This window comes from Alnus glutinosa, chromosome 1 (assembly GCF_958979055.1).
Source record: "Alnus glutinosa chromosome 1, dhAlnGlut1.1, whole genome shotgun sequence".
Lineage (NCBI taxonomy): Eukaryota > Viridiplantae > Streptophyta > Magnoliopsida > Fagales > Betulaceae > Alnus > Alnus glutinosa.
Genome location: NC_084886.1, coordinates 1,730,778 through 1,752,606, shown reverse-complemented (window position 1 = coordinate 1,752,606; position 21,829 = coordinate 1,730,778). Strand labels below are relative to the sequence as shown.

The following is a 21,829-nucleotide window of genomic DNA, read 5'->3' as shown; positions in this document are numbered from 1 at the left end:
TGACAAACGAAAAAAGAAAAATAATCATAATTAATATAAAAATAATTATCCTCATAGGTATAGGAAGAGTTATGTCTAATTGAGTTTTGATTTTTTTCCTGACCATCCTTTGCATATATAACGTTGAAAAAAAAAATTTATTTTAGAGCAAAAATAAAAATAATATATAAATTATAACAAAAAATAAGGACAAAATATGAAAACGAACAACAACAAGAAACTGGAAAATACTCCTATAATAGAAAAGGAACTGTATTTTTTGTATGTAAATCGTAACATATAATAAGTAAAAAAAATAAAAAATTGAAAAAGGATGACCAACAAAAAACGAAAAATACTCATATAATTTTTTTATTTTTTTTGTATACTTTCTTTGGTTCCAATGAAATTTGTAGGTATCAGAATAAGTTCTTTCAAACAGATTTTTTTTTTTTTTTTTACGATCATCCTTCGCATATATAATGTTCTTTTAATATATATATATATAAACTATTTTTAGAACATAAATAAAAATAATTTATAAATTATATTAAAAAAAAAAAAGAACAAAAAACGATAACAAACTAACATGACGGTAAAAAATAAAGAGAAAAAAAGGAAAAAAAGAAAAGAAAGAAGAAAGAAGTGAAATTACTCAAAATAATACTTGCTGTATATTTTTCAAGTTCCAAGAAAGCTAAAAAAAAAAAATACAGAGTGTATGGGTGCGTAATTTTGGCTACGTTTTTTTTGTCACTCTTCCGTGAGATATATATATATATATATAGAGAGAGAGAGAGAGAGAGAGAGAGAAGCATTTTGCTTCACTATAGATTTGCATTTATACTGAGTTTGATAGGAATATAGGATGGGGAGTTCTTTGGTGTCTGATGTAAGAGTCCCATTAGTAATAGATGGGCTGGGTTTTAATAATGGACTGGATGGGCTTGGCCCATTCCAATTGTTAGTCTAAAGGCTATATATATAAGGCCCAATAGTCTTAATTGTAAGATAATTTGAAAAGTATTGTGTTTACTTTGGTAAACTGTAGGTTTGAGCAACTCGAATGCTTTAAGAGATTGGCACTCTCGAATGTGGTCTTTCTATTGTATTTTCTGTTACAGATTTTATAGATCTTCACTGTTCATACATTCCTTTTATCAATTCATCGTTTTATCCATTTCTATTCCAATTTTCATTACAATTCAGCAAAGCAAAACCCTAGAAATTAGGGTAACAGTTTCGGAACTGTTACATCTGAAAAATAGTGGAGAAGAAGAAAGGAATAGACACACAACCTGTAAAAGACTATAAGAGAAATAAACAAAAAGACGTACCCAATAAACAATAAACAATTTTTTTTTTTAAGAGGCGGCTGTTTGATACGGTTTGTTGACAATAAGTCGAAGTTTCGTGATTGAGGAGTGGCAAAAGTGTAAATTTGGTAGTTATGATGCAGGTTTTTTTAAGGTAAAAAAAAAAAAAAAAAACTGAATGAATAAGCCGTAGTTTCGTGATTGAGTGGGAGTGGTAAATGTATAAATTTGATTGAGTTTTTGAGCGTGTACACGTGGGGATATGGGTCAGAAATATGTTATATAATAATTATACAATAATATTAATATTTTAAGTAAAAGAATAAAAATACAGAACACATTAACAATGTTGTATAATTGTTATGCACCTAACATAACATATCCTAATGGGTGCGGTGCAGCAGTGCAGTGAAGAAAAGTTCCGTGATTTAGGGGGGTGGCAAAAGTGTAAATTTGGCAGTTATGAACAGTGTTACGTTAATGGGTTAAGCAATTTGAATACTCTTTTCTCACTGACAGAGGTTGGGCTTTTCTAAGTAGAATCTGCCCAATGTTTTGTTGGGCTTCATCATGACTTTTGCTTGTTGGGATATGAAGTATGGGCCTTAACATTTGACGAAAGACCTAGTTTAGGTCGGTGATGCTGTTAACCTATTGAATGTACTAGTCTATTGAAGCAATTTTCTGACAGCTGGATCCGTGATGAGTTACCAGCAAAATAAGAGAGAGGTCTTCATAAAGTCTTGATGTTATAGGACTGGAGGCACTCGGACGATCAAGTCGGTGAACAGAGTTGAAGGAGAACCTTATTGAAAGAATATATGTAGAGAAAATTATGTGTATACCTCTCTCATTAGTCATATAGATACACTATTTTTGCCTGAAATTTATTGTGCATGAAAAATAATCCCTGTGAATATTGGGGGAGGTCATTTGGCATGGACAATCGGTTATGTGATGTGGCAAAAAATGAGAATGGAGTGTGGAGCATCTTATCGTAGTATGGGTGTACTCGACTTCAGGAACTGAGTTGATCATTGGCTAGCCGGCAAATTTCTTCTCACCCCCTTCAGTAGACAAGCCTCGATCAAGGGCCCATCATATATTGGCACATCATTGCTTAACTACTACTAGCTTCTTATTCCCACACTACATTGCTTAACAGGGGCAAAATAGTAAATTTCTAATTTAAGAAATGCTGAAGACAAAAATAATCTTGCCTGATTTAACTTTGATGAAGATAATATTCTCACACTATATGAGATCCAACACGTAGAATATTTAATTGAAATTGGGTGAATTAACGGAGACATGTTTTGAACTCAATACATATGTTCTGATATCATGTTAAATCACCACTTGTTATACGATTTAATCATTTAATCAAATATTTTACATTAGGTTGTGTCGATCTCCAATGTCTAGAGCCAAACACAACAGTGAATCAATGGTCTACAATACATGTAGTGTTTGCACCAACATTTGTCTTAAAATTGAAACATGTGTCCCAATCACTACGGATTAAAACTAAAACCAAGCCGGAATCAAGTGGTTTATTGTTCATATAATTGTTGATTTAGAAAATTGGTCGTCTCTAATAGGATGGTGGTTGAGAGTGAATCCTAATAATAATGCAAGGGAAAATGTTTAATTGTAATGTTGAGGAATTCATTTCAGCTCATTTAGCTATGTTGGGCGGTTATAAGACCCAATACATAATTCAAAAATTTGGAACTAAATTATTATTTTGACATACTTCAAGAATCTTTGAAGTATTTTTATATCGCATGAGCGATTTGTAAATTAAAAGATTGATTTTGCATTTTTCAAAAAAAATAATAAAAAACACTAAAAAAGCAGAACAGATATTCGGTGGAAAATTATTATAATTTAGATTTTTTTTTCCAATTTAATAATATATATATATCCTCTCCAATTCAGTTGAACGGGAGAGTATCCAGTCAGTTATACGGCAGGGATATTTTTGTCATTTCATATTTTTTTAACAAAAATATCCCTACCCTATAACTGACTGGTCCAAATTTCACATTATTACAGTTTGTAAAAAAAAAAAAAGCCTATGCCCTTGAGTTCGTGACCCTCCATTTTGCCATGCATTTTCTTTTCGATTTTTACAGCTGACCGTACTTGTCTCTTCCCAGACATGCAGGCATGCAGCTGACCGTCCTTGTTGAAATTTTCATCCGGAAAAGCCTCTTCATGCATAAACGCGCGTGTCAGAAATTCGTACCAAAAGATTGACCGGTTCAACAAATTATCATTACGCTTTTCATCTCTTTTCTCTCTTTTCAATCCACTGATGACACGCGTCCCTCTAACATTGCCCAACAACTACATTTGAATGTTGAACACATTAATATTATTATGTAATTATTATACAAAATTATTACGTAAGTAACATATCTCTAAATCAAATGTATAGCAACTAGTTGACTAATTAAGTTTTGTTATAAAAGGATTACTATAAACTAACCCCTCAAAACTCATAAATAGGTGTTTTTGGTAAAGATTGTTATAGTAATTTTTTTTTTAAGTAGTAGTAATAAGTGATTAATATAAAGTATAAATAATTTATATGAAAAAGTAAAAAAAAAAATGGTGTTTTGTAGTGAATTGTTTTATTTGAATAGAAATTAAAAAAAAAAGAGAGTTAAATATAATTCACCTCCAAAGTTATCACCAATTTTCAATTTGGATACCAAAGTTTAAAAATTTGCAATGTACCCCACAAAGTTTCCCGATTTTTCAATTTAACCATTCCATCAAACCATACGGAATTTTGAATATATGCGTGTCACGTGACTTTTTTTATACAAATTTGTTTATTTTACCCTTACTCCAAAACGACGTCATTTTGGTCTTTAGGGTGAATTGAAAATTCTAGAAACTTTATGAGGGCAAATTACAAATTTTTAAAAATATTCGTTCTTAAAAAAAATAACATAATGAAGGGGTGGTTGCCGGTTGGGCAACCATCCCTCCACCCCTAGAGGTGGCCGGCGGTGGCGTGCGGCCACTCCTAAATGCCTTAGGGAGTGGCCAAACCCAGCCACTGTGATTGGCAATAAGCAGCCACCCCTTCTGTATTTTCTTTCTCTTTTTTTTTTTTTTTTTTTAAAAAAATAATTATTATTTTTAAAAACAAATATTTTTATTTATTTGTTTTATTTATTTTTATTAGATTATATATATATATATATATATTTATTGGACATGTATCAGTTTCTTATTAGGTGTGACGTGGCTGACAAAAGGGCAAAACGACATCGTTTTGGAGTGAGGTTAAAACGGACAAATTTGCATAAAAAAAAGTCCAGTGACACGCACGTATTCAAAATTCTGTTTGGTTCAACGGAAAAGTCAGACAGAATGGCTAAATTGAAAAATCAAAAAACTTTGTTGGAGCACATTGCAAACTTTTAAACTTTGGTACTCAAATTAAAAATGAGTGACAACTTTTGGAGATGAGTTGTATTTAACCCTAAAAAAAAATTATTAATGTGATATAAAAAGTAAAAAAGTTTAAATGTCTTGAAGTTCAATCTTCTTAGGAGAAATGAAAATAAAGGGGTGGATTGTTGTGTTGGTTAATTTTAACTAACTGATTGTAAAATTTGTAATAGAAAGATTTGCAATGATGATGAACCAACAGTCTTGACTCGTGAAAACATTTGCAAAAAACATGATAAAGATATGAGAGTGATTGGTAACATAACTCGGTCTACAATAAAATAAAAATAAGAATTCAAAAATAACATCTCCAACTCAATCACATAGCCTTAAAAAAAAAAAAAAAAAAAAAAAAATCGTGAGTTATTAAATCACCACTTATCATAAAAGTTTATGCTGAGAGGAAAATATAAATTTAATGATTTAATCAACTATTTTAACACTTTTTTTCTTGTATGAGCTCAAACACCTATTCCTTTTAATAGATGAGACTTAACACGTGACTCAATACCTTTATTTTAATACTATGTTAAATAACCATTTGTTTTAAAAGTTTGAACCGATAAAAAAAGATAGATTTAATCATTTAATCAAATATTTTAAATTAGGTTGTGCCGGTCTACAATGTCTAGAGCCAAACACAACACACATTTAATCAATGGTCTACAATACATGTAGTGTCTGCACCAACATGCATCTTAAAATTGAACATAAAAAACACATGTCCCAATTGATTAAAACTAAATCCAAGCAGGAATCAAGTGGTGTATTGGTCATATAACTGTTGATTTAAACAATTGGACATCTCTAATAGCGGCTGAGGCTATTGCTTAGTTCATTTGAGATTTTAGAATGGAGGTTGGGAGTGAAATGATTAGACCACTATTCACAAGCATGAACTTATTTGAATCCTAATAATAATGCAAGTGAAAATGTATAATTGTAATATTGATGAATTCAAAACAGCTCGTTTAGCTATGTTGGGCGGTTACAAGACCCGATACATACTCCAAAAATTTGGGTCTAAATTGTTATTTTGACATACTTAAATGACTTTTGAATTATTTTTATATTGTATGGAGTGACTTGTAAATTAAGTTAATCTTTAAAACTAATTTTGTATTTTTCAAGAAAATATAATAAAAAAACATTAAAAAAGCAGAACAGATATTCGGTGGAGAATTATTTCAATAAAATTGGTGGAGAATTATTATCATTTAGATTATTTTTTCCCAATTTAATAATATATATTACCATGTACCGAATATGTTGTCTTTCTATTTTAAGAAGGTTCTTCAATCATAATTTCAAAACATTCTTACTTCTAATATCATTTTAATGGCTTTTTTATATATATTTTTTCAACTTATATATCAAATTAATTACTTTTTTTTACAACATTTTTTACTTTGTTTTATTAAAAATTTAAAATTATTTAAAAAAATTTTACTTATAACTCTCGATCTTTCATTACTTTTACAAAAATACACTCAAACTTAAAAAAGTATCAATTTAAGATATCAATATTTTAATTTCATGTATTCGGTACAATTTTCTGTTAAATCTTAAAAAGAATTCCAAAATACCCTCTGTGTTTATTTTTTATAAAAAAATTTCAAATATTTGACTCGGGCATGGGTATTTTTGTAAATTCTATTAAATTATGATCAACACTTAAATCTTAGCATTTTTTTTCTTCATAAAATAAGAGGAGATATTTTTGAAATTTTGACAGAATTTAACAGAAAATTCTAATGAATGGTTAAAATTGAAAAAAATTAAAAAATTAATACTATAAAAATTGACAATTTTTAAAATTTGATTACTTTATATTTTTTAAAAGCGATGAAAAATAAGGGTGAAGCTCTCTTAAATTACTTTCTTTTTTCTATCATATCAATTTTTTTTATTATTTCAAAAAAAAAAATCATCTCTAATTTTTTTAAAATTTATTTCATCTTTATATATATATCACAACAACCACTCTTTATATTACTGTTAAAAAAATAAAACTCACATCAAATACCGTCGAAGACGGTTCAGCGAAAAAAAAAAAAAAACGGAAGAAAATTAAAAAAGAAACAAGTTTCGTGAGAATGGAAAGCTTGCAGAAGAAAATCAAAAGGGGAAGAGAAGATCATTGAAGACTGACACTACGGACACCCGATCTGCTTCTTTCACGTGATATTTGTTTTTTCTGCCAAATGTGAATCTTTTAACGATGCATGCATTTATGCATGTCTTTGAATGCCTATAAGTACTCAGTACTGAGTCTTCTCACAAATCAGTGATATCTCCCTTTTCTTCTCTTTTCCTGTTTTTTTGGTAGGATGTATCTTTCTCTCATCTCAAACGTTTGCCATTGGCAGAGATTCGTCCTCAATCCCATCAATTTAGGTTAGTTTTTGTCATACAGGCATGGGTATTTTCCCTGCAGGCCTTCCTTTTTTCCATGTAGGCTACAGCTTCGTTTTTTCCGTTGTATATGGTCACCGGGAATTCTCTTACTCCCTGTGATGTGTAGTTGATCGATCTATACACGATTTGCAGGATACATAGCCGTATGTGAAGATTAATCTCTCTTTCTGTGGATTTGTCTGTCTGGACCAAGGTTTTTCTGTTCAACCTTCGTTCTTGCCCCCACCGGCTTCGTTCCTGCCGTTGTATATGGTCTCCGGTAACGTATCCTGCACCGCTTCTGCTTAAACCAGATTTGCCCATGATTTGTCTGATGATCTCAGATCTATAATATCAGAGCTATCCTATCAGATCAATCATTATTATCATAAGTTTTGTTGTTTTTTATTGCTGAATATTTTTCTTTTCTCCCGAGAAAGAAATAGTGATGTTATTATGTTTCTGGAAACCTTTTGCAGCAGCGATCGGACATCGGTCGTGGGCGGATGGCAGTAGATCGAGCCTCTGAGGGTAAGGGTAAGGGTAAGGGTTGGGTTCGGATCTCTGCCAGTTTTCTGTTCAGGATGAAAGGGAAGGATAATAATATGACTTGCAAGAGAGGATTTGCTATTCGAGTAGGTTCTTCCGTTCGCCCAATTCGAACATAGCAAACAACAAAAGAGACAAAGGGAATCGAAAAGTTATGGATGATGAAGGATGAACCCTAGGTGTGAATCCTGAGGGCTTGAGCCTTGATGCAGCACAAACGGTATGAAGTTCAATGAAAGTTATGTTTGAATTTGGTTTTCTTTTTTAGGTGATTTGTGTTCTTTTTAATGCCATGATATGTGATTAAATTTGTGTGTATTTAGTTTTTATTTTTATTTTTTTATAAGACCATAAAGGCAATTTTTATTTTTATTTTAAAGAAATCAAGACGCCAATTCCATATCAAGGGAAGACAAAAGCTCAACAAAAGACAGCATGAAAGACCAAGGGGTTGGACGAACTCTTAGGTTATGGGCCCCTGATGATAGAGGATGAACGTACTCTAAGGACTTCAGATCGAGCCACTGATTCAGTGCAAGTATTTGGACAGGTAAATGTGATGTAAGTTATGCATGTATTTAGTTTTTTTTGGTGATGTGTGCTGTATTTTGTTTTGCTTTTTGTTTTGTGATTTCTTGCGAATAGATATATTAATTGAATAGTTGCTAAAAAATACAAATAAAATGACCAAGTAGTGATATAGATATGATTAATTTTCTTCCCTGAATATACGACCAAAAGGGAATGATTACAACAATATTATATCAGAAAACGGTATAAAGTAGATCAGAGCAAAGCCCTGAGACAAAGGTGAAGTCAATGGACAAGCATGGTACAATATATATTATAGCCGAGTAGTGATAGGCAGGGGCCATCCTGCCGGCCCCTGCCCGGCCCTTTCCTACGTGGAAAGGGCCACCTCAGTTTTTTATTTTTTTGTTTTTTATTTTTTATAAATTAAAAAAAAAAAAAAAAAAAAAAAAAAATTCAAATTTTGAAAACAAAATCAGATCGTCTTTCTCATTTTCGCACTTTTCTTCCCCAAGCTTCCCCCCAAATTTTCCCTCCCTCTCTCCATCTACCCAAAATCCCACCGCCGACCACCGTTCGGAGCCCGCCCGTTCTGCCCAGCACCGTTCCGAGCCCAGCACCGTGCCTGCCACCGTTCCGAGCCCGCCCACGTCGTTCTGCCCGCCACCGTTCCGAGCCCGCCACCGTTCCGAGCCCGCCCACGTCGTTCTGCCCGCCACCGTGCCGAGCCCGCCCAGCACCGTCGTTTTGCCCGCCACCGTTCCGAGCCCAGCGCCGTTCTCCACCTCCGACCCATTTCCGGCCCAGATTTCCCCCATTCCCGGCTCTGGTACCGATTTCCCCCATTCTTTAGTTCCTTGCTGTGATTTGTGGTTATTTGTGGTTTTTTGCTATTGGTTTTTTGCTCCAATTCTTTAGGAGACCATTTCATTTCAAACCAGCGGGGGGGCAGGAAGATTTGGCTAAGATTGGCTTTTCTTACATATAGCACATAGTGAGCCGAGCATTCTTGGCCTACCAAGCGAAACTGGTGGTTCCTAGGTCACGATCGTTTGTTCCATTAAAGAGCATTTTTGTAGTGTCTTTGGTTGTCTTATGCAGTCTTTAATCCTTAACATTTCCTTTCCCTTCTTTCCCTTAACTGTAACATACTGTTAGCCCCCTGTGAAAGCCCTCTCTTCACTAAGCTATGCCCAAGTATTCCCACAGATTTGATAATTGTATACGTTGTAAATGAAAAGGAATTCCCTGTTTTAGCTTGCTTTTGTGTCTTGTTCATTTGATAAAATATTGCAATATTTTATACCTCAATCTAATTTGATAAAATATCTTGTTCATTTGATAAAATATTTGATAAAATTTGTATATACCTCAATCTTAAAATATAACTCTATCTAATTTATTTGGTCAATTACCCATTTCCAATATATATACCTTGAAATCTTGATGAAGAGGCACTGTCCCTAGCTTTCACAAAAATTAATTGAAGTGAAGTGGAATATAAACTATCCTTGTGATGAAGAGGCAGCATGGGTTTAAATCCTATCTTATATATATATATGGTAATTAACTCGATCTTGTGGTCCTTAAACAGTTGACAATTGACATGACACCTTCACCTCAGCAGGCTTCACCATTTTAGTAGCTACTCTAACGGTGGAGGTGGAGGTGGAGGTGGAGGTGGAGGCTTTATGTCCATCAATTCTATTAAAGAGGCTTTATTTTCATCTACTCTCAACAAATTCGAGAAAAAAAAACTAAGTTAAAGGACATGCCAGCTATATAATTAATTAAACATTACTCATCATATGTAACAGTCCATTTATTGTTCATAAACCTATCTGTACACATATAGCTTAATATTAATTGAGTAATATATTGTGACACCTTTTCAACAACTTTGTTTTAAAGGAGCAAGAGAAGAAGAAGAAGAAGAAGAAGAGGAGGAGGGAGATAAAGAGCACAAGAGAGTAGGTACTTGTTTGTCTTTTTGTGGTTAATTTAGATCTTCACAAATTAGCATTAATGTCGTCTAATTAAGAAAAAAAATACAATATTTAGAAACCATTCTTACAAATCCATATATATATATATATATATATATATATATATATATATATATATATATATATATATATTCTTTAGTTAATTCTGATCACCTCGATCAGCATTTGTCTCCTATTCTTTTATGATTGATGATTCAGAATACCACTAATTGGATTATTGAACTTAATTTAGTTATTAAAGATCATTTTGATTATTTGGATATATATTTCAATAGAAGATAGGGGGTGCTTTTATTACTCTCTCAAAAGACCTGAAATCTAGATTATTATCTCACACTTGTAAAATTATATTACATCTTTTTTTTTTTTTTTTTGACATGAATTACATCTTTTCGTACACTATCAAACTGTCACGTGCATTAATATACGTATACAGTACATGAAAGTTTCCACCACATTTAGAAGAAATCTATGATGGAGTAAAGAGACCTACTTACCAAACAAGTGAAATAGAAAAAATTCATTTTATGGTTCAAATCTATTAGAGTTTACAAATTTAAAATATTTTCCCCAAGTTTGAATGCTTTGTGATGTAAATCGGTTGGTACTTTTTACCTAAAAATGCATGTAAGGATCTGAAACTTTATTTTAACCTGGAAAATATATTTATCATTTAAATGATAATGCATTGATATGAATCTTTATTTGTTACAGAAATTTTGAAATGGATTTATCACAATTGGACTTGATTTCACAACACGAAGATGATTGTTCATTGACACATATTGAACTTGATGATGTTGTGCCCATCGAAATGGACCCTCAAAATGGTATGTTGGACACTTCATGCTTACCTTTAATTTTTGTAACATAATAAATGTTATTATTTATAGTTGGGTTCTTTACACCATATTTATTTATTTCTTTTCATTTTGTGATAGATGGAAATGAAATTGTTGCTAATGACCAATTGAATGATGGTGTGGATAATTGTCGGTCCAAGGCCAAGCTCATAGATGGAGATAAAGTTGTTGAGGAGCCTAAGAGCGGTATGCTATTTGGCTTCATAGAGGAAGTCGTTGACTATTATAGGAATTATGGAAAGCAAGCGGGCTTTGGTGTGACACAAAAGAAGAAGAAAAAGTATGAAAATGGAGATGTACACTACATCAGTCTGACATGTGCTCGCGGAGGCAAAGCATCATCCAGTTCAAGTAATAACCTGTGCAAGGCTAGCAAAACAAGCAAAACGGGGTGTCAGGCTACTTTGAATGCAACGTTAGTGGATACATCGTGGTATGTGACAAATGTAAATCTAGGGCATAATCACGACTTAAGCCCAGGTAAAGCGAGATACTTTCGGTGCAACAAGAAGTTGGATCCTGCTACGAAGAGAAAGCTTGATATAGATGATAGAGCTGGAATCCGCACCAATAAAATTTATAACGCACTAGCCGTTGAAGCGGGGGGTTATGAGAATCTTACATTTGGAGAGAGAGAGTGTCGCAATTATATTGCGAACTCAAGACGCCTTCGCCTTGGTACAGGAGGTGCCGCAGCACTTCGTGACTATTTCAATAGAATGCGGAACGTAAATGATGATTTTTATTTTGATATAGATGTGGATGATGAGTGTCGGCTGAGAAATGTTTTTTGGGCTGATGCACGAAGTAGGGCATCATATGAAGATTTTGGTGATGTGGTTACATTTGACACAACATACTTAACCAACAAATACGAAATGCCATTTGCTCCTTTTGTGGGAGTAAACCATCATGGTCAATCAATTCTTTTAGGGGCGGCATTAATTTCAAGTGAGGATACGGAGTCATTTGTTTGGTTGTTTGAGGCATGGTTGAAATGCATGAAGGGCCGTGCGCCAAGGGCAATTATTACAGATCAAGATAGGGCCATGAAAAATGCTATTAAGAAGGTGTTTCCGAATGCTCGTCATAGATTTTGTTTATGGCATATACTGAAAAAACTTCCGGAAAAGTTTGGATCACATTTACAATACTATGCCATTAAGAGTGCCATAAGAAATTGTGTGTATAATTCTCATACATGTGACGAGTTTGATTCATGTTGGCAGAGTATGCTTGAGTGTTATAATCTAGAGGAGAATGCATGGCTGCGTGGTTTATACAGTGAAAGGACTTTTTGGGTACCAACATATTTGAATGATGTATTTTGGGCCGGCATGACTACCACACAACGTAGTGAGAGTATGAATGCCTTTTTTGATGGTTATGTGCAATCGTCCACCTCATTGAAGGAATTTGTGGATCAATACGATAACGCTTTGCGCAGGAAGGTTGAGGTTGAGAATGTTGCTGATTTCGATTCCTTCAATACCACCATTTCATGTGTGAGCCATTGGCCCTTTGAGAAGCAATTCCAAAAAATTTACACCCATGCAAAGTTTAGAGAAGTTCAGAAGGAGATTTCGTCGATTATGTATTGTGGTTCTTCTCTTTTAAAAAGTGAATGTGGAATTCGTACCTATCAGGTGATCGAACAGGTAGAAATTAATGAATCCTATAGGAAAAAAATCGTTTTTAATGTTTGCTACAATGGCCCTGTATGTGAAGTGAATTGTAGTTGCCGTTTGTTTGAATCAAGAGGAATTTTGTGCAAACATGCCATATCCGTGTTGACTACATTTGAAGATGTCGATTTCTTGCCCGAAAAGTATTTTCTAAATCGATGGAGGAAGGATTTGAAGCGGCCATATAAGTTAATCAAGAGTAGTTATGATCCTTTGAGTGGCAACCCTACTGCAGATCGATATGCTGAACTGAGCAACAATGTGCTGAAGTTGGCCGCTATTGCAGCACCAAACGTGGACCATTGCATGGAATTGCAAAAGTATGTTGATATGCTAATTAAGAAATTTAGCGGTCCAAGCTGTGAACAAAGTCAACCTTCCCAATCACTCCCAAGTGCAAAAGATCTCCCAAGTGCACCTATGATCGATAATGGAGCCATGGATTGTATGGAGGTGGAGGTGTGTAGTCCTCTTGTGGCTCGAACTAAAGGCGCGCGACCATCAATCAGAAAAGTGTCTGTGGTTGAAAAAGTGGTGAGAAAAAAGTCGTCAAAAGGAGGAAATAAGAAACAGAGCAACGCAAATCCCGAGCAGCGAGGGAAAAGAAAGAAGGTATTCAACTATTCAAAAGTCGTTGTATGTGTACTTGTTCATTTGTAATTTTAATATTAATTTTAACATTCTTGAATATTTTATTTTTTGAAGACATGCCAAAGATCGCTAGTAGATGAACTGGACACAAGTGAAGATCAGTTGCCTTTTTCAACTGATGTGCAGCATGACCAAGTGATTGAAACACAACATAGTGTACTTACACAGGTACTGAAAGGAGGGAAAAAAAAGTTCATATACGTGCATTTGATTCATACATGTTGACGAATAGTTTAATTTCATATATATTAATCGTTCGATGTATTTGTTCCAGACGTTTGGGAATTCACAATCGTCATGTATTTTCGAAGGAGATTCTATATACTTGTCGTAAGTGGTAAGGTCTCTTTCATGTTTAGTGTTGTTTTCAAGTAGTCTGGTGTTGATCTCATCCATTAATGCACTTTTGTTCAAATGTATACTAATTTTCTAAAACTACATAGCAGGAGGATTTGTGCTTTATTAGTACTTGATTTTTTTTTTTTTGCATATTTTTTAATGCCTTACTACTTTTATTTTCTGATCGTAATATGCATTCTGGTAATTGTTTTAAGTTTTCATTGTTGTTGTGATTCGAAATCAACTTCTTTTTCTTTGTTTTGGGCTTTTCTCTGTGCCAATGTATCGCATTATCATTTGCTTTATTGGGAACTGAGTTGGTCTTTTGGTTTTCTGGAATGAAATATCTCAACTTCTGTGAATTGCTTGGGCTGTTCTTGGAAGTTGTCATTGCTTTTGTGGCATTGAATTCAGCTGAATTTTCGATCCTATTAAAGTAAATCTCATTTCTTTTCCAAGTGATAATTGTTTCCAGGTATTCTGCTAATTGTCTTTTTCAAAATGTTTCAGGGCTCGGCTTCATATCCTCAGACAACCAATTTTCTTGATCCTGCTTTTGTTTCGGGTGATCCCATCTATAATGTGCAAAGCCAGTGCTCATCAAATTCTACATTTTCTGTTTCCTTTAAGCAGTCATCCATTGAGCTGCAAGAAGGTATACATCCCTTGCATTTTTAATTTCTCAATAAATTCTTGTTTCTCTCCAGAAAATATAAGGTGCACATTCTTTATTGAATGGTCCTACAAGCATAAAGTCTAACATGAAAGTTCACGTGGACACATTAATTCTTGAGCATATAGGGCATGAACAGAATGGAGAAGCGAGATAGTGCGGGTGTGGCACTTGTCTGTATGTGTGCATGTTTAGAAGTTTAATATCTTTATTTCATTCAAGTTAGCAAACTACATTCCTTCATGCATAAAAAAAAAAAAAAAAAGGCAATGTGTGTTGAAAATAGATAATTACACACACGCTGATTGCACTCAAAACCGTTTGCATTGAAGATTCTAATCTTTGTTTTAGGACTTACATCCTTGTTTTTGTTTGTTATTTTTACCTTTTAATTTCTTTTCGCAAATGGTTACCTTCTGTATACTTCTCGTGTACAAATTCTGCATCTCCTTTTATTCTTTAGCACTTTAATTGATATTGTAATCTAAGATAAGTTTTATTTATTTGTTTTCCTTGAATCTAGTGGTTAGTTGTTTTCCTTGAATCTAGTGATATTGTAATCTAAGATAAGTTTTGATGTGGTTGGAGTTCTTCCTTCCAGGACCAACCAAACAACAAGAGGAACGTGGTCGTGCTTTTGAATGAAGAGAGGGGCTTTTATCCAATCGATCAGAGCTGTTGAAGACTAGTTTTGTATGATATATGTGACCAATCGAGTGTGCAATATGTATATATATGCTGGAGTACTAACCTTAAATAATGGAGACTTCCAGTAGTTTTGTGTATCTTTCTTGTCTCCTTTTGTTAGATTGTGAAACTGTTATTGTAATGGTGAGATTTTGGCCGATGAGAAATAATATGAGCTAATGAAATCTATCCATAAGTATGAATTCTTATCTTCACTAGATATTTTTCTGGATGGTTTTGTTTCGTTCTTCCATAATCTGAAGTTCTATTTTTACTCATTTTAAAGCATAGAAAAGTGGAATGGAACATTTATCGTATGTAACTCAAGATGTTAACAAGGGATGACAATCACTCAAATTAGTTTTTTGTAGGGGAATTGCTAGTTTCTGAAACAGTACCAAAGTAGTATTATGGAGGTTGTGCCATTAATTTCTATATCTTTTTGTTTTGTTTTGTTTTGACATCATCGTCATTTATCTAGAGATCGAAGAAGAGACAGTGAAATAATATATACATGTTTTAATGCAATAGGTTGGATTAGTCTTATATCATAACACCTATAATTGGGTTACAAACTTAGCCATCAATTTGGTTAGATTACAAACTTAGCTCATTGAAAATCAATTCACCCACCTAATCGTCACAATCTTTTATCAAAATAAAAACTTTTCAAGTTTGACATCTACCTAAACATACAATACATTCAATAGTGTAGAACCAAATTCATTTGAAGCAGGTAGAGCACCAGTCTATTGTGAAAATGAGATCAAAGATGATCAAAGACCAAAAGTTCACAGTCATCAATTAAGTTTAACATACATTTAGGAAATTAGTACAAACAGAAAAAAGTCAAAAGTCTTTTACAACTGAATTGTTTTCATAATTTCATTTTAACATCAAGTTAGTATGTCTAGGTTCACTATAACTACAACAATAAAAGGCTAACAGCAAAATGACAACTAACAACAAAACACGAAACATCTTCTTGTTACGTTGCGCTAATTGTTCCTTACATTTTTTTTCAATCAATTCCTCAACTTTCTCCTCCATTTCTTTCAAATGTTGCGCTAATTGTTCCTTGCATTTTTTTTCAATTAATTCCTCAACTTTGTCATTGTCAGCCTGTCTTCTCTCCTCCATCTCTTTCAGATATTGCGCTAATCCCTTCTCATATGCAGACATCTTCTTATCCCATTCAAAAAAATCACAATCACCGGCTTTCTGCGTGAAAAAAACAAGGGTCAACAAAAATGTCATGAACTACTAACGACGAAATATAACACAAAGCTAATTTCAAAATATAACAATAATTACCTTGTAGTTATTACATCCATACCACTTTTTAGCGGGATTGGATGTGGTCCAAGAGTACCTTAGACGTGCAGGAATTCCACACTTACATAACGGATGACCGCTTGACAAATCACTTGTTGTAGACATTTACTTGTGCCTAAATTCAGAAGTGGGGGGCTAAATATATGTTACTTAAACAAGAAATAAGGTCATTGAAAACCGACCAATTACTTTTGCTGAAATGGAACAAAATTGGTACATTGCAATTTTTTTAGTAGTTTGGAAGAAATTTGCTTCAAAGTTTGAGAGAGAAAATCACAAATTATCTAGTAAACAAGAAGTTAACTAAAATAATTAACCTGGAAACAAACATGTGGAGGGGTGTTAAAGAAGTGGAAAAAGGATTGAAGAAGGCTTCTTCCCCTCGTGTAGTTGGGGGCTAAAAAAAATAAATTAAGATACTTCTCTTCCACAACTTGTTAACGATTCCCTTGGGGGGCATATGAATGAATAACCAATACAAATATGAGTGCAGATGTTCCTTCTGGTAAATTTGTCTAAAATTAGGAAACCATCAAGTACCTTTAAATCAATGCGGTGGCGCAGCTCACGTCCAGGATATGTGAAAAGACCGACTTTGATACAATATTCATGAACCAAAGAGAAATGCTTCTTTTTTATTTTTCCTAACATGCAGACCAGAAACTGCACCGGGAGCCCTGAAACAGAAACCAGAACCAAAACAAACAATGTTCCTATGACTCAAAACACAATACTTCATAAGGAAGACAGGCTTTGATACAATGTTCATGATTTTATATCCTTCAAATCAAATCAAAAAAACGAGAAAAAGAAAAAAACGAGAACCTTAAGGTCACATTTTCAGGTTTTGAAGTGATTAGTAGTTTGAGTCGGTGGAGCTAACCAAAAAAATAAGGAAGTATTGTTGCATGAATTTTCATTATTTAGTAATATATAGTTGGAAATGGATCTCCCTGGAGTTTTTTCCTCCCTTTATTTCTCCTTTTATTTTCTTTATTTTGAGGAATGGGAGGTTAAGACTCCATGGATTGCTGTTCCCAGGAGTATCACAACAATGTGCCTGTCAAGAGATTGTGGATTTATCGATGAGTTACATATTTTATTGTGAGTATTGCTAGTTGTATTCAAGCGACTATGGTTTCTTTTCAGCTTCAATATTATTAATCTGATTCTTATATTTTTCTTTTTATCTTTGCTTGCAGGCTAAGAAGTAATGTTTTGTCTTTTATGTGTAACTTAATGAACATGATAGCCCTCATGTGATGTTCTAAACAGAGTATCTTAACCTTATGAGAGTCTGTAGGGAAAAATGTTATCCCACTATTTCTTTTATTGCAGTTATGGAGAGTCACGGAATCAAAATTTCAGTTTCGAACCTCCCAAGGCCAATTTCTAACATGTGATGGAGAAGGGTGCTCTGTCTCTGCTACTGCAGAATCACCTTCCACATCAGAAACATTTTTCATGGAAAGGAATAATAGTAGAGTTCACTTCAAACTCAAGAGTGGGGCCTATCTGCAGGTATCATTTTTCACCCTTTCATGTTTTTAGGAAAAGAATAAAAATACCCACATTGTTTGCATTGCATTTATAAGAAATAGTGCTGTACAGGCATTCTTGGTAGGATGCAGTGTAAATGTTGCGCATTTTCAACATTTTCAACATCATATTGTAAGTTGGTTGGCATTTTTGAAATAGACATAAGTGTAAAAATGTTGACTCTCAATCAAGTGCAGCCATCAAAAAGTACTGATCATCACAAAGATATCCTTTCCTGTAATTGCAGAATCCAGTTTATGGAAACTAATAACCCTCAATGTTAATATATTTTTTAAAAAAATTACAATATGCTACATGAATAATAAAGAGAAAGCATCTGAAATGTAGGTACCCCTAACAGTGAAAATAGCATACAAGAAATAAGAAAGCTGTGTGAAGGAAAAATCAAACAGAAAGAAAATCAAACAGAAAGAAAGAATATATTACCTCCTTACAGTAAGTACTGAAAACCAAATCCTCTCTCAAGAACTTCATATCCTTTAAACGCTTTACATATTTTGATAAAAAAAACCTTTATGACTGCAAGTAAGGAGCAAATTAACACAGCGTTTCAGAAATAATATCCATAGGGGTTTTTCGGTTTACAATCAATGTTTCACAGTCCACATAACACAAACATGTAAGAAGGCATTTTATAACCGGAAACCCAATAGCAAAAAACCACAAATAACCACAAATCACAGCAAGGAACTAAAGAAAGCAACTCTGAAAACAACTGAAAAAACGCAAAAATGGGGGAGATCGGTACCAGAGCCGGAAATGGGGGAAATCTGGGCCGGAAATGGGTCGCCGGAACCCTAAGTTTTGGCCGGAGGTGGAGAACGGCGCTGGGCTCAGAACGGTGGCGGGCAGAACGACCTGGGCGGGCTCGGAACGGTGGCGAGCAGAACGACGTGGGCGGGCTCGGGACGGTGGCGGGCAGAACGACCTGGGCGGGCTCGGAACGGTGGCGAGCACGGTACTGGGCTCGGAACGGTGGCGGGCAGAACGACGTGGGCGGGCTCGGAACAGTGGCGGGCACGGTGCTGGGCTCGGGACGGTGGCGGGCAGAACGACCTGGGCGGGCTCGGAACGGTGGCGGGCAGAACGACGTGGGCGGGCTCGGAACGGTGGCAGGCACGGTGCTGGGCTCGGAACGGTGCTGGGCAGAACGGGCGGGCTCCGAACGGTGGTCGGCGGTGGGATTTTGGGTAGATGGAGAGAGGGAGGGAAAATTTGGGGGGAAGCTTGGGGAAGAAAAGTGCGAAAATGAGAAAGACGATCTGATTTTGTTTTCAAAATTTGAATTTTTTTTTTTTTTTTTTTTTAATTTATAAAAAATAAAAAACAAAAAAATAAAAAATTGAGGTGGCCCTTTCCACGTAGGAAAGGGCCGGGCAGGGGCTGGCAGGATGGCCCCTGCCTATCACTACTCATTATAGCCTCATGGAGAAAGTTGGACAAATGTAACAAACAAAATTTTCCAATGAGACCCTTTAGCTTGTTACTGATTTTTATTTAATTTTTGCGTATTGATTTCTTCCGGAGTTTACAAAATTACTTTAATTGTGTTTCATAAGCTAGAGATAGGCTCCTTGAATGGCATTGAAAATTTTGGCTCTGTTTGTTCATATGTTGCGGAGGGTATTTCATGTTTATTAACGAATAACTATAGTTTTAACTAACATAATCTCTATTTGTTTATTATCGAATAACTTACAATAACCATTGCTACATGGATTTTTGGATGTGGATCTCACCTAAAATGAATGAGAGACTGCAATATTAGACTCTTATAAATAATTTCAAATAATTCTAATTGTAACTTGATTAGTCATTTTGGAGTGATGACACAAGTATGGTATATCCTCCAAAGTTTCTTAATTGGTGTTTGGGAATGGTTGATGGATCTTTTGAGATTTTTGCCCCTTCTCTTTGCCTCTATTTCGACTTTCTAGACACCGGTAGCTGTTTGAACCTTCTACAATGCATGTTCGGTTTGCTGTGAAGCGCCTTCTCTCCTCCTACGTACGGTTGTTTCGCTTGCAGAACTTTGCCCCTGATTACCCGCCTTTAATGGCGTCCCATGTTCTCCTTATGGGTAAAGTCATTTATTTGACCTACTTTCAATAGTTTTCAGTTTGTTGACACAGTTTTCTGATTGTTTAGAGTTCTAGTATAGTTGAATGGGTTGTCCACCCATTATTTTTACTTTTCATGTCCTTCCTTTTTCCTTTCCTGACTTGAATAAAATAATAATAATAATAAAAAAACCTACAAGATGGGAGATTTGTCTAAAATCCTAAAATGATTTTATGTAAGAGAATATATGAGGGCAAAATTTAACACTATGTTAACACCAAAACCACCCTAACTTAAATGTACTTTGATAAATCTGCATGTTCAAATGTTCAATGATTGACAGGCCAACAACAAATAGATATCAATAAGCGCACCAAAATGTATCGTTGAGGACTCTTTTCACATACTATTTCTGTTTGGTCTGTTGTTGGGAAGCCCATTCCCTCTTGCTTTTGTTTCCTGGAAACCCGTTTCCCACATTGCTTAGAAGAAAAAGAAGCAACAATCTGTCCCTGATAGTTTATGTGTAGAACACCCATTGGTCAAGCAATAGCGCCAAGGTCTGTATTTTGTTTTATCTCAGCAAGGCGGAGCTTCAACTGGTGATCAACAACACAATACTTGTGTGGGATCATCAACTTAGTTCTCCGAGAAGTGCTACACATACTCTCACGTACACTCTTTAACGTGTTAGTAAAAATTATCATTAAATTATTATATATGGCAAGGAGTATGCACTTCAGAGTGGAGAAGGATCCTCTGAATTTCAAATGAAATGGAGAAACAGGTCCTTTATACTAGAGAGGCAAAGTTGTCCATAAAAGTAAAATTACAATTTTGCCCCTCTAAACGAAAAGAAAAAATGTTGAGGACAAATGTTGGGTAAAAAAGAAAAGAAAATCAAACAGTACTTGTATGTCCTAGACAACATGCCTAAAGGAAAGAGATAGGAAAGAGTAATAGCATGTTGCAGTATGTAACTAGGAGGAGAAATGTTACGCATACTTTCACAATCCTTGTTGTATCCAAATTCTAATGATGATTTTTACTGCTATGTCAATGCAGTTAAAAGTATGAGAATGAGAATGTGTGTAACATTTCTCTATAACTAAGACAATTGCTTTAGGATTCTCTTGGACTGGTAATTTGTGTTAATCATGGGAAAGGTGATAGTAATTTGATTTTTAACTTTTTTCTCTCCTATGATAGGCAAATGTCTCGTGCACTTGCTTGATTTCAAACAAGTGACCTCACTTTAATTTAGACCGTTACTTTTTATTTTATTTTATGGATGAAATGTGTGTATACTTCAACATAATTTTAGATGTCTTTTGTTCATGGTATTAGTAAAAATTATGAGGAATGACATTGTATTATCTTTCATTTTGCAATTCATTAGTTTCTACTGTCTCTATAGTATAAGCTATGTTGATGCTTTAATTATAGGTTGATTGGATCGTTTGATGAGTACGTTGATAAATGTCAATCATAGCCACAGCCCAAGAAACGACGTTGCGTGGAGTAACTCCAGGTTAGCTTATCGATGTTGAATTAAGATTTTAGTGCTTTGCATATTCTGCATCTTAGTGTGATTATTAGAAGTATTGATCATAGACTATTATGAGCCAGATTTTGATTTGACCTAAAGAAAATCTGTCGAGAGACCAGAGAAGTTTGAATTTTGTAGAGTATATAAGTTTTAAGGATTGCTACAACATAATGCGTA

The 21,829-nt window shown here is 34.4% G+C and overlaps 1 protein-coding gene and 2 long non-coding RNA genes across 4 annotated transcripts; 2 read left to right on the top strand and 1 right to left on the bottom strand.

Moving 5' to 3' along the window:
• Nucleotides 1–7,132: 7,132 nt before the first annotated feature.
• LOC133874871 (uncharacterized) lies at nt 7,133–21,595 on the top strand. Its single transcript, XR_009901400.1, has 4 exons — nt 7,133–7,443; nt 7,643–7,932; nt 8,093–8,262; nt 21,550–21,595. It is a non-coding gene; the product is annotated as an uncharacterized LOC133874871 (long non-coding RNA).
• Nucleotides 10,969–15,316, top strand: LOC133858765 (protein FAR1-RELATED SEQUENCE 5-like). 2 transcript variants are annotated; one of them, XR_009898582.1, is made up of 6 exons: nt 10,969–11,079; nt 11,191–13,409; nt 13,503–13,616; nt 13,723–13,785; nt 14,298–14,442; nt 15,062–15,316. XR_009898582.1 is itself a non-coding variant. In XM_062294226.1 (5 exons), the coding sequence occupies exons 1-4, from the start codon at nt 10,974–10,976 to the stop codon at nt 13,780–13,782; spliced, it is 2,499 nt and encodes an 832-aa protein (XP_062150210.1). In that variant the 5' UTR covers nt 10,969–10,973; the 3' UTR covers nt 13,783–13,785; nt 14,298–14,616. The 2 variants fall into 2 exon arrangements, 1 of the variants encoding a protein (XP_062150210.1); XM_062294226.1 differs by lacking the exon at nt 15,062–15,316 and having other exon boundaries at nt 14,298–14,616.
• On the bottom strand, nt 15,909–16,586 carry LOC133865925 (uncharacterized). The gene is made up of 2 exons (XR_009899839.1): nt 16,462–16,586; nt 15,909–16,368 (listed from the first exon to the last, which is right to left on the bottom strand). It is a non-coding gene; the product is annotated as an uncharacterized LOC133865925 (long non-coding RNA).
• Nucleotides 21,596–21,829: the final 234 nt, after the last annotated feature.